Source organism: Ammospiza nelsoni, chromosome 9, assembly GCF_027579445.1.
Source record: "Ammospiza nelsoni isolate bAmmNel1 chromosome 9, bAmmNel1.pri, whole genome shotgun sequence".
In the NCBI taxonomy this organism is placed as follows: Eukaryota; Metazoa; Chordata; class Aves; order Passeriformes; family Passerellidae; genus Ammospiza; species Ammospiza nelsoni.
Window position 1 is genome coordinate 30,518,380 of NC_080641.1, and position 13,725 is coordinate 30,532,104.

At 43.4% G+C, this 13,725-nt stretch overlaps 1 protein-coding gene across 3 annotated transcripts in view; it reads right to left on the reverse strand.

Annotated features, from left to right (window-relative positions):
- RAB3B (RAB3B, member RAS oncogene family) overlaps window positions 1-13,260 on the reverse strand; it is a 53,217-nt gene extending 39,957 nt beyond the window's left edge. The window contains exons 1-3 of one of the 3 annotated variants that reach the window (XM_059478490.1): window positions 13,083-13,154; window positions 8,221-8,301; window positions 2,811-3,038 (exon numbers count right to left, since the gene is read on the reverse strand). In XM_059478490.1, the coding sequence (XP_059334473.1) occupies window positions 2,811-3,038; window positions 8,221-8,241 (249 nt within the window). In that variant the 5' untranslated portion in view covers window positions 8,242-8,301; window positions 13,083-13,154. Of the gene's footprint in view, window positions 1-2,810; window positions 3,039-8,220; window positions 8,302-10,709; window positions 10,746-13,082 lie in introns of those variants that run through there. The other 2 variants (XM_059478491.1, XM_059478492.1) reach the window with 2 other exon arrangements.
- Window positions 13,261-13,725: the final 465 nt, after the last annotated feature.

The window sequence follows — 13,725 nt, forward strand, 5'->3', positions numbered from 1 at the left end:
CTGCATTAAGTATTAACTGTCTGCATTTGCTAAGAATATAATAATGTTGCCTTTGAGATTTATTTATAATAAAAAACATACCTAGCTGAAAATATAATAGTTTTCCTCCAGTAAACAGTAATTAGCAACTCTGGGAATACAAAATTCATCAAGAAATGCAGAGAGATATTATAAGTTGGCTCCTTATAACCCAATCATAAGGAAGATGCTTTATATAAAAGTATTATTACAGATGGCAGTGGCATAAAAAAAACCTAATCAAAAATTATATTTATGTAGATATGTAAATATCTATATAATATATGAATATATTTATGTAGTAACGGTTTTTAATTAGATATTAAATTACTAAGTCTCATCCAACTACAAAACAAATGTTCTCAATAAAGTTAATTTATTCTATTAGCACAACACTACCATTTCTAAACAAGATAGAAAATATTTGAAATTAAAACACAGTCAACTGATCTTGGAGTTCTTCAAAGAAAGGGGAAAAAAGGCAACAAAAATTATTTCATAAACCCCTCTCTGAACCATTTTACTGTTTCCATATGCAGCAGCAGTGCTGTCATTCTACCTTAAAAACATCATGAATATCTCTGCTATGTCCTGTTCCTCTCAAGCTAGAGAAATATTCCTTTCAAGTCTTTTCAAAGCAGATCATTTCCCAGACTGCTTAGTCACAAGCACAACTGATTATTAAAATATCAATTTGGGTGATGGAGGCATTAGTGTCAACAAAGCAAGAGGCCCACGAATGACACCACAATCAAACAGAGGAGCATTCTTCTGATCATTCCATGCGACAGCCTGTCAAACCCTGATTCACAAAATACAGACTCCCTCAAACTCAGCACAAACACAAAGGCAAGACCTTTGGCTTTAAAATGCTCATCAACTTGTGCTGGAGAAACAAAACCAGGAGTCAGGCCAGAGGCATTTACAGGCACAGCTGTCAGCCTTTACGTGCGCCTGCTCGGCCCTTGAGGCAGCACGAATTTTTCAGACAACACAAGAATTTGGGTCTTGCACCCAAATTCTGCTCTTCTGTTCAACACAGGCAACAGGCAGTGTAAAGGAAGTCCCACTGATGGTGGATCCCTCTGGATGACAGCACAGCAGCAGTAACTCCCCTCTCACCTGGAGATTGCAGAGCACAGAACAAGGTTATTTGGCACAGCCCTTGGGCACCTCCAGTGTGTCACAGCTGCGCTCACTTCAGAGCTCCACAAGCACCCCTGAACTGAAAAAACCCAGGGTCTATGGAGAAGAGAACACCACAGGTTCCTAGAAGTGCTTTTCTCTGGGTTTTAGAAAAATATTTGAAGTGGTTAAGTCAAACACTTGTACCTTCTCCTTCACTTATTTTCACATTAAATCTGATTCAGATAAGGCTTAATGCCAAGCTTAGGGAGAAATAATTTGAAAAAATGTCAACATAACTGGAAAATTGTAAGTCAGAGCAAAGGGCTTAATGGAGCTACAGAGTCCCACACTCCTAGAAACTCAACAGCAGCTATAAATACTTTAAAAAACCAATTGTATGAAAACTCTTTCTTCCCACACATAGGAACCCACAGTTTTGGAATGCCAATGGACCCCACTATTACTTCATGTACGCTGGAGAACACATTGAATGGCAAATATAATCTCAGGACAGGCACGGCACAAACATGTTTAAATGCTGTGGCTTTGATAGAGGCACACAGTGGTTTTGTTAAGGTCCTTGAATCATGACTCATGTCAGGGATCCATGCAAAAAAAGAAAAGAACAGAACACAAGTTACTCTGGAAACTGTCCAACACTTAGGTGTACCTTTTATTAAAAATAAATGTTAAATCAACAGTGTTGTTGGTAACTCCAATATTACAGGTCCTGTGGACTGCACCCTCTGAAGAATTCACCTGACATCTCTTTTCAAAAGAAGTTTAAGGTTATTAAAGCCCTTTTTGCCCAGAAGCCCTCTAACAGATTTAATTAAGATTATTGCTTAATTCACTTTAATCACAATGTCTTTGAAAAAACTCTAATATTTTATGGTGTTTTCTGTCTCGCTTCTACACAAATTCTTAGAAAATTTCACGTTCCAAAATTCACAAAGGCCAACTAAATGGAAATCATCTTTAGTTGCTTATAGAGCCTGAAGTAAAAACATTTTTATTGCCAAAACCCTAAATTAATTCAATCAATTTCACATCAGGTGACCTACCTTAGTTTCAATGTCAGGATTTTACAACATGAAAAGGATCTTTTATTATATAATTTGTTTTACATTGTACCCAGCAACACAGAAATAAAATGAATCATGTAGTTGTAGTACAAAAAAAAAGCACGTCATTTTAGATTCTCACTACTCAAGATCATCACAATAAATAGAAAACCCAGATGTGATTACTGTAATTTGACATTTAAATGCAATTATTAAAGATTTACAAATCAGGTGTGTGTAGAGCAATTAGAAGATTAAGCTCTTAGATGGGGCAGAAATTGGGTGAAAATGGGCTGCTGAGCAGGTACATGAGTTACAGGAAGATACAAATATCTCATGTAGAGGCCATAAAATGATAGTATGAGCTGTGTGTAGAGTTCACTCAAACGCAGAGCAGCTCCTTAAACCACATTAGGAGAGAGACAGACACAAAGAGAACTCCCTCAGTTTACTGCAGGGACACAAAGGCCCAGCCACACACAACTTATGAACAACTAAAATCTACACCAACCCAAAAACCCACTTCCAAACAAGCCACATTTTACCATCACAGCTCTGCTGGGATTAATATAAAGCATCTTTGAAAGTGCTGGCACTTACCCAGATCTGCAGCTTCACCCTCTTGTCATTCCTGTAAACTGTTTTCACCTTGAAGTCGATCCCCACCGTGCTCACAAAGGCTGGAGTGAAGGTGTCGTCGGCGTATCTGAAGAGGAAGGATGTTTTACCCACACTGCTGTTGCCAATGATCAGGAGCTTGAACATGTAATCAAAATTTTGGTCTGAAGTATCCTTCTGCCTGAATCTGGCATCTGTTACTGAAGCCATCTAAGAAAATGACAAACGTGGGAAAAGAACAGATTTAAGAGCAGTTCAGCATTTGTATTCCTTAACTGTGTGCCATATGTTTGGGTTATCTCTCCACTTTCTAATGTCAAAACCACCATATCTGCTGACTAAAGAGGAGTACACTTTGAAATCTTCTTTTAAATTCTGGCTTTAATCCTGTTTAGTGTTCATTCGTGCTGGTAAGACTTCCAAACCCAAGAAATACACCTGTTGCACTGCTTTGTATTTAACAGAATAACAGATGGCCACTGCAGATTGTTCAAATTCTCATGGGGAAACAGCATTCTTTACTCCAGTGGCAGGGTGCCACTGCTGTTGCTCCAATAAACTGCAACCAAGAACTAAAATCTTTGACAGTGCATCCAACCATGCAACTCATCAAGCAGCCTCCAAGGTAAATAAACCTAAATAATTGGTTTTACTACTTCTATAGAAGATCCACACTTCTAGTGCATGCAACACCACCATTTTATCCTTACAAAAGTTCTCTCCCTAAACATTTACAGAAGAAAAACAAAAGGAAATAGGAAAATATGAAAAAACCAGGAATTTCAGCTGGAAACTTCGAATCCATCCAACACCTATCTACTCTTAAGACTGCAATTGGAATAAAGACTGTATAAAACGTGAGGGCTCAGTGGTGGTGCAGACAGCATTTGGAATGGATAAATTATCCCTTTTAGATTCAGAAACAAAAAAACAACAGCAGAATACGAATCATTAAGGGCCATGAGCAGCCCTGAATGCTCCAATGTGTGCAGCTGAGACAGCTGGTGGGAAGAGGTAAGACTCTGACTTTTCACCTCTGGTTGTACAGAACACAACCACACAAACCAAATTACTACAGAGGAGGAAACAGAAACTTCACCTTTTAACAGATATACCACACTTTTAATCTCTCCTGCTGTTTGAAACTACCACACATCAAATAAGCAAAGGTCTTGGCTCCTTATAACAAGTTATAGGTTTGCAAATTGGGGCAATGACAGCACAAGTTTAATTAGCAGCTACTTATGCAAAGCAGGGCCTGGGCTACTCGTGTGCAGTCAGAAGGCACTAAGCAGTGACAGAAGCCTCCTTCACCCAGCATCCACAGAAGTTAACTTCCTCCTCAACTCAAATTCACAGGCACCTTTGGGAACAAAACTCACTCCAATATCTACTCTCAGCATGTGCCCAAATGCCTCCCTTCTTAGCAGGTCTCACCTTCACCCATTCACTGAAAAAAACCAGCAACAACAACACCACCACCCCACAAACCCCAACAAAACTAAAAAAACAACTCAAAATTCACAACTCTAAACCAAAATGCTATCCCCCAAGGCAGTTTAAATAGGGATGATAACTTCACTTAAATTTCCAGCAGAGGGGAAAGAAACCAAAAGCAACCCAGTTTAAACTTCAGTGCAATGTGCACAATGGTTTATCTCAGATTAAACATATGCAACCTTCTCACACAGAAAAGAGCTGGTGCAGCAGACATTTCGTTCACAGACTGCATTCACAAGGGCAGTTTCTGAAGAAATTTATCAGTAGCTCAATAGTGAACAGCTGCACAGAATGTATTAAAATCTTCCCAAAAGTATTTCTCAGTAGGATACAGCATAATTCTGATAAACACTCTTCTGAACTTCAGCTGCTCTTCAGTCAGTTCTACAGTCCTTTGCAAGCACTCCAGAAAACACAAGCACAAATTTTCTTCTCATTAGTGTATTAGAAAACAGCTCTTCTACCCATGTGTTGTGGTTGATGGCAGGAATTTCTAAAATGAAGAATTCAACATCTGACTAACTTCCATTCAGACACTCAGGCCAATGCACTTACTGCCTCCTTATCCTTAGAAATCTCAGCTGCAAAAATTATGAATCAGGTGATTAGCTGATTTGTACCATCACCACACTGGACGACAGAAAATTTTCCATTTGAGTCATCTATCTTCCCCATACACATCTCATAATCTCTACAAATGAGAGTAATCTCATTTATAATCTCTGCATTGACAATACTTGTGCACTTGCTAAAGAGGAAAAAAATAATTAAAATCTCTACTTCTCCATTCTGCTCACACAGGCTCAAAATAGTGAGAAACTTTCATCATTTGAAGCCTGATCTTTTACAGATTCAGAGGCAGACCTTTAACAAAGATATTGTACTAATCATACAGGAATCAGAATCTTCTTTGTACCCCTGCCTGCCCAGAACCCATCCACACACTCCAAGGTGAGCCTGTAACTGAAGCACTGCTGCCCCTATTAACCCTCCTAGATTGCTCTAATCAGAATTGTACCTGGCTACAAATGTGACTTTCAGATCTCAGCTGAAAAAGCAATTACAGAATGTGGCCAGCTTGAGCAGCTTTGTTAGAAGCACAACACAGAGAAAAAGATCAAATGATACTTGTCCAGAACGTGGGGCTGTTGTCATAGAAGCACAGCCCTCACTGGCCTCTGTGCTGGCTGAAGATGCTGCAGGTCAGTGTCTTGAATCACCAGAGGCAGACAGAGCACAAAAATTTTAAAGAAAACTCCATCCCCTTGCTTAAATTTCACTTTTCCCTTTCCCCTCTAGTGAATAGAGTGAAACTGAAAGGACTTTCATACTAATTTCTGATTATCCCTCTGATGGCAGATCATTACTGAAGCTGTGCTCTACCAGCACTTGGGCTGGAAGTGTTTGCAGAGCTGCCCCGGAATTTGTGCTTGAATCCCAAAGCCAGGGAACAGCAGACCTTCCTCCTGGTGCTCCTCCCCTCCCTTCCTCTTCCCCACCTGTTGTCTCACTCCTGCTCCAAGCACTGCCCAGTCATGTCAGCCCTGAGGACCCCACAGAGAGGTGGTTCAGAGAACACAGAGATCCCAGTTAAAAAGAAATCCTCCTACAGCTTCTCCTGTTTTGCAGGGCTGCTTGGAAAGTTGGTTCGGTTCCTGATCCCTCACAGCTCAGGGAGCCAAGCAGAGGGGACAGAGCAGTGGCAAGTGGTGGCAGTTGCTATGCTACTGAGAGAAAGGTCCACAAAATCACATCTCCTGCAGCCCTCTGCACCTGGAGGAGATTCTGCAGCACAGGGAAATGGAGACAACACTGAGGTCAGGCAGCTCCTGTGCAAACCACCTGCAGGCTCACACAGCCATTGCTCCCAGGGGACTGTCCTCCCTCTTGGTCCAAGGCCATTCATTCAGCTGGCAGTGTAACCCCTGCTCCCTGGGCACACAGCCACAGATGCTCCTTTAGGATGGCTCCAAACAGAGCAGCATCTCTGCTGTTTCACACAAACACACAGCCCAAGAGAGCTCTGTTACAGGAGACCAGGTCAAATACAGCTGCCACACACAGGGCAAAGGAGAGGCTCTCCACTGCTCCATTTTGACTCTCTTGGACTAATCCTCAATAAAATACTTACACAGGAAAGACTTTGCTACAGGACATAAAACCTGTTACACAGGAGAGGGAGAAGCTGCCAGTCAGATTGTCCTTGAGAACACTTCAGCATGAGACCTTGCATCATTTAGTTTTTTGCCTGGGTAGCCCCTATTTTTGTAGCTAAGAGCATACTTATATTGACAATCTTCTTGGGAGCAAGGTCTCAAACACAGCCACTTCCAACTAGTTTTGTGGGAACAGGCAGTTTTGTAGCTCTGAGATACCTTATTATTTCCCTATTGAGGAAAAAGCCTGCAGTGTGAGCTCATCTTTTATTAGACAAAGAAACCACATAAGAGCAGGATGCTGCAAATGCTCTAAAGCAATAAAATCTTAATCAGAGCTTATTAGCCACCAAAGAATATATTCCTGGGTCAAAGTGGCTCTCCTGTCTTTAGCTTCTATTTTGGTCTAATGAATTTTAAAAGAAAAAAAGCCAATTGCCCTAAGACACCTTCATGGGAAACCAGCCTTTGTTGTTTTTAGTGCTCACTGAAATCTGTCACATAGATGGAGCCACTCAGTTGTGCTCAATTTGTGACCAGCATCATGGTGAAGACTCAAACTGGTTTCTAGTGCAACACAAACATCAAAGTGTTCCTGCTCTTAGGAATCACTGGCAGTGGTCACTGTAAGCCCTGCTCTGAAACATTTTTTGCCTACAGCCAACTTCAGGACAAACTTAAAGTGTTGGCTAGAAATTAACTGATATACCTCACCATTTATTTATTGCCAGAAAAAAAGGCTAAGGTTGACTTTTCGTGTTGCCAGCCCTTATGGTTATGGCTACAAACTAATGGAGAGCTGTTCTTCTTTATCCTCTCACAGACAAGAAACAAGAAATCCAACCATTACCATGGAAGGTCACCTGTCTCTTTATTAGCAACCATGTGGGTGTGTTCACTAACATGCTGTTTCCACATCCCATTCTCTCTCACAACAGTGTGAGAAAGAAGTCTGAATTTGGGAAAGAATCTCCTTTTCTGCTCCAGTCATCCCAGCTAACCATGAAACCTGGTCACACTGAAACAACTTCTACTTCAAACTATACCCTAAGACACATTTGCAAATTTAACTTGTTATGAACCTGTGTATTCTCTATATTACAACTTCTGGGCAGTTCTAGCAATAAAAACATCTTTTAATGTGCTTCATTTTTAAAGCCAAAAGTGTAATTTCCTATATTTGTCTTATGCTATTTAAGACCACTAACAATTTAAATGTGACGGTTTAACTGTTTCATCATCATCCAGTAACACACATTTCTTTAATTAGGCAGATGAGAGGATGGGGTGAAACCACTCCTTTTATTTCTACAGTAACCCCTGAGAGTTGCTACTAATGTGCAACATAACTTCTTCTCAAAAGCATTAATACCTTGTGTATTTTTTTCCCAAAAAGTGCATTTAAGTTAAAAATAATCTAGTTCACAAATTACACATCTAAGTCAATTTTCTATTATAAAAACTCACTCCTTTATGTGCTCTGTCATTGGAAAATAAATACTGTTTTCTTTTTCAGAAATGAATTTCCATTTTGAACCAGATTTCTACCAAGCAATGAAATTTTTTAGAGCCAATGTGTGCTGTCCTAAGGATAAAGCTCATAAAGGAAACAAGGCCGTGACCTTAGAGACTCTTATATAAATGCTGTTCTACATGAGAGAGATTTATCAGAAGCAGAAAACAGAGCATGAGCAATAAACAAGTGCTAATAAACATTGCAAGCAAGCGATAGTTACCAATTTAGATCTATAATCCATGAGAGAGATGAAGGCTTTGCTGTGAGTATATGAATCAAGAGAGTGGTCACACTGTTGAACCTGCGATGTAGAAGCAAAGGATTACAATGATTATGGTAAAGATGAATAATTAGAATATTAGGTAAGGGAATAATGGGGTTAGGCTGGGAACAAAGTGTTGTGCAAGGTTTGAGCTTCCTCCACTGAAAGTAATGAGGAAAGTCCTGCAGTGTACAAAGAGAACAGAAACAGGGCTTGAGTTAGTAACAGATATTAAGATAACAGCAAACATTAGAAGCCAGCAGTTTAAAGTTTATTAAAGGGAGATTATCTTTACTAATCTAAAATTAAAGTTCCGGATAAATCTCACAAGTGGACAGAAAACCTTGGATAGGAATCATTGCACATTTCCTGAAGAAAGGCAGCAAAGCAAACAGAACCAAGAAGCACCTGAAATCTCTCTGTACACAAGGGTGTTTTGCACAAAGCCTGGATCAAAGTCTACCATGCTGCAAAGACAACTGCAATAGGACGTCTGCAACTTAGAGCACACCTACACAAAAATATCTGCTTCAAAGTAATAATTATTCCAGATTTAGAGCAGAAAAACATAACAGAACATAGCTCTCTTTTTCATGGCTAATACAATGTAAAGGCCAAGTTTGTGTCTGGTGCATTTTCTCTCCAGTAAGCCAAGGTACAGCACCATTTGTCATCCTGACTGACATTATCTTGCCTTGTGGAGCCTGCCACAGCACCTGGGCACACTCAGACCTTACGTAAGTAACAGGCTGCAGCCACCCACTCCAGGCCGGAATTTGGATCAAACACAAATCCCTCCTCAGGATCCACACAATTGACAATCACCTCGCTTGGCAGCACCACAGCAGCTTGCTCTTGCTCAAAGTATTGCACATTTTTCAGTTACATTTCCTCCTGCTCTCACAGCCCTGCCCTCTGCAACAGCTGCTCCCTGTGACAGCCTCTGGCTCACTCTTCAGTACTGCCCAGAACTCGACTTTGGGGTGTCATCTAAATGCCACTCAACTGACAGATCTAGAACAAAAACAATTCAACTCTCTACACAGAAAGTCTATGTTTATTATCTTAAAAATGTGAGCTCTTCATCTTGAGTGCTTCAGCTTTAATAGAATTCATTTATAAGTGAGTCCAGAAGTCTTTACAAGAAGATGCTTGTAGTGCATTTGTTCTGGAACTTACGTGCTACAAAAAAGTTCAATATATGCATAACAACTAAAGGATGAAAACCTGTAAGCAATGTCAGTGGTTATTTTCATTCCCATTTAGATTTGGGAACACAGGCTTTAAAAACAGCTTTTAAAAGAGTTTTTAAGAACTTGCTCGGTGTGGAACACGAGTCAAGAACCAGCAGGTACCACTTTTTTGCCATCTAACTTTACAATGACATTTGGTTTGACTGTTAAAAAGATTTACTTGAGTCAAACATCAAGCCATGCCTCTCCCATTTCCTGCACAACATTCAACATCCTCAAAGCCCATTTTAGAGCCAGAATAAAATTCTCAGGAAGGAGGAATTAGTCCTTTTAGTATTGCAACAAAAACAAACAAAAAAAAAATAAAGATATATTAGTTTCCACTTTTGTACTTTCTTCTATGAATGTTGTTTGCCACTCTCTTACTATCACATGGTTCCATTCCTGTTGGCAAGCACACTACTCCAGAAAATGCACAGAAAAATATGTAATAGTAAAAAAATCTGAACCCAGCTCAGCTCTCTCCCAGAGGATGCAGGGAAGAGGAGATTTTTATCTTTCCTATGCCCTAAAGAGGGGACGCAGAGATTTCCACAACTCCCTGAATATTCTGTTGAATTTAGGAATCCTGGAGCCAGCCAATTTCTAGTGCTACAGAACTGCAAGCTGAGGCTGCCCCGAATCCAGCCCTGTCCCAGAGACCAGTGCACACTGATGAGGCCGAGGGCTGTTACAAAATTCACCCTCCTCAAAGCCCTTCCTTCCTGTCACAAACACTGCAGCGACGGCCGAGACAGCAGAAACCCGGAATTCAGCCCCTCCTCGTGGGATCTCCAGCCCTGCAGCTCTGCCTCTCTTTCTCAGGAAGGAACTGGCGATGGTGGAGCACTTCCTCACACCTCACTGCTGAACACACTGAGGGAGCAGTGACACGAAAGCACACAGAGCAACACACGAGATGAATCTGTGAGTGAGTCCCTGCTGATCCTTGCCCAGCTGGAAGGCAGGGCACAGCTATGTTCTGGAGGGATACAGCTCTCCATGGAGAAAGCCATGACCATGCTTCCACTGTGGTGGAAGATAAGGGAAGTTCAGGCATATGGTAGCACTCACCCTATCTGGAGCTAGAGTGAGGCCATAAGCAGGTTCAGGCAGACACCCTTCCATCAATGAGCAGGACACAGTTACAGACTTTTCTGCACCACTGGGTCTAAAACCTTTCATTTTTAGGTAAAAACAAGCTGCTGTCCTCACCGAATCAAGTGACCAGAGGCTGGAATTGTCTTGTAGAAACCACCTGCAAACCAGAATCACACAGAGACAGGGCCAGCTTAGGATGCCTCTGCAGTGCAGAAGTCTAATTTGCTGCCTGTTAATGCTCCTCTTCCAAGCAGAAAATCTGTGATGAATAAGTTAATTCATTTCTCTATGCTATGATGTTCTCCCATGCTGCAAAGTAAGCCACCTGCTAACTGGGATTAGAACAAGCACCCTCACACTTCCCATTTTTTAATGAGCTAATACTCCCAAACATAAATCTTATTGCTTATTTCGAATATCAAACACTACTGCACTAAGCTAAGCACACATTTCCAGGGGCACACTAAATACGCAGAACCTGAAGCACAAGATACATTTTTACCGCAAAAAGCATACCTGAAATTACCAGTTCAGGACATTTCTCAGCGTTGAGAACTGCCTCAAAAAAACCCTACTTCTTCAGCCAAACCAGTAACAAAAAATACTGGGGGGCAATGTGGACATGAGAGCCCTTCCCTGGAACTACAATCAGGCAGCATGATGCAAGACCCTGAACTGTGATGCTGTGACCTGCACATTTTAATCTGGAGCTGCATGAAAACATATGAGAATGAAGGTAGGAAAAACCACCTCTGAACTACGCAGCAAACATGACTACTACACAGCAACCATCACGTTAACAAATACTAAATGCATTGCTTTGCTGCACACAAGAACTACTGCTAGTAAAACATAAAGCTGGTAAGTCTTCTCACATTGTCACCTGAAAATATATTGGGTCTGCAAAGAGGGCATCATGATTTTGTCAAAATTGCAAAGGAATCTTGATTTTAATTCAGTTTATTTGTCTCTCTTCTGACTTACACTATGAATTGTTCTGATAAAACTGTCCTGAAGGCAGCGAAGTCCCAGTAAATGCATATACAACCACCTCCAGGATAGTAAGCACAAATAACAGGAAATAAAAGCCTTTTAGTTACACACTTCCATACAGAAGTGTATGGATTCAATTTTGTACCCTCTATAACCCAATACCAGTGCTCCCATGATCTGAGTACAGTTACAAACACACAGATCAAAATTATATTTCCAGCGACATTTTTACCTTTGGAGGGGGAAAAACAATACGTTCACAAGAGAATGTTATTTGAACCCAGAGCTAATCCAGGCAACTCTTAAGCCCTGCAAACTATTATTTGCACAACTGAGAGTGCAGCACTGGGTGAGGAATAAGTGATGAGAAGCAAAACAGGAGAAGTCAAAACCAGATTTGCCACCAAAGAATTTCACAGAACCATGTTCAGAGACGACGGTCATGTTGTCTCAGGACATGGGAAAATCCACGTTAAAATTAGTCCCCCTCGGTTTGTTTTTTTTTTTTCCTTTTTTGACAAGTTGCACTTAGGTCACATCAACCTGATGCACTGCACAAGCCCACAAGCTTGTAAGAAGGAAAGGACAGCGTGGAGACAGAGCCTTGGGAGGCAGGGGAGGTGGGGCCGCCGGTGCCGGTGCTGGCGATGCCGCTGCGGTGCCCCCGGCCGCCGTCACCGCGCACACCAGCGGCACTGCCGGGCGGCGGGCAAGAAACAAAACAGCGGGGAAACCAACGCGTCGTCCCAGAATGCGGGGCAAAAAGAAAAATAAAATACCACATGCGTTTTGCACAGCATAAACTGGACAAACTGGAGAGTTTGTACTTTTTATGAACTGAATTAGAAGGTGGATCCGTTCGGTTTGGTGCGGTGGGCGCGCTGCCCGGGGCTATACGGGCAGGGTGGGCGCGGGCAAGTCCGCTCCGCCGGCTCGGGCGGGCTGTGAGGCAGCAGCGGGTCCGTGCCCTGCCCGAGCAGCCACGACGACAGCAGCGCCGCGATTCCGGCAGTGCTCCATTCCCAGCACTTCGGTTGTTGTCACCTGTTCCCTGTTCCCTCTCCCCGAGCCGGGCACGGCCCAGAGTGACGGGAACGGGCGGGTTACGCACCAGCTGGGGAACAGCCGGGAAGGCCCCGCTCTCCGCTCTCCCCCCTCCCGCGAGGCTGAGGGTATTTTACTGATAAGGCAATATTATATCGCCTCTCGTTGCTGGGATATGTTTATTTTAGAGATGGAACTGCTGTTGCCCTCTCCGCCCCGCCGCTCCCGAGGGCTGCCCGTTACACCACACCTCGGGGCACGGAGCTCACCCGCCGGGCACCTCCTGCTTGCCGTCCCGCGGAGCCCGGGACGAGGAGGGCAGGAGAAGTTTGTGGGTCCCGGTTGGGGACATGAGGTGCCGAACACCGCCAGCCCCTTCCCCGCCACCTTCGAGGGGAAGCAGCCCCGACGGCGCGGGAGGAGCTCCCTCAGAGAAGCCGCGGCTCTTACCTGCGGCGGAGGAGCGGCGGCGTTGAGCCGAGCCGAGCCGAGCCGGGACGAGCCGAAGCAAACCGAACCGAGCCAAACCGAGCCGAGCCGAGCAGAGCCGAACTGAACTGAAGCGAGCTGAGGCGAGCGGTCCCGCGGCCGCTGCTCGCGTGGCGGGAGCCGCCCCCCCGCCGGTACCTGGGGCGGCCCCGGGGGCGGAGCGCGGCGGGGCGGGGCGGGGGCCCGCGGGGAGCGCGGGAATGGCAATCGCCTCAGGAGCCCCCGCGGGCTCGGCAAACGTCCCGGGTACGAGCCGAACTTGCCGTTCTTACCGCGCTTTCCGCACGGGCTGGGATTGTCATCAGTAACACTGTTAACTCTGAAGCCTAGTGATGGCCGATGTGACACCAGGCGCTACATTCCTCCTGGTGAGGAGACAGAAATTGAGGCAGGGGCTGCGATCTAAGTCGTTCATATGAAAGAGCGCTGATGAAGAGGTTGTGGTGGACCCTCTTAGCTTTAAAACCTTTTAGACCTCAGAGAGACTTGACTGTGGTCTGTTCCTCTCCAGGAAACCAAAACAGCCTTTGAACATGATGCCCTGGACAGAATGAACAAAATATTGGGTTTTTAAAAACATATTAAACATTATGTGTGACATAAC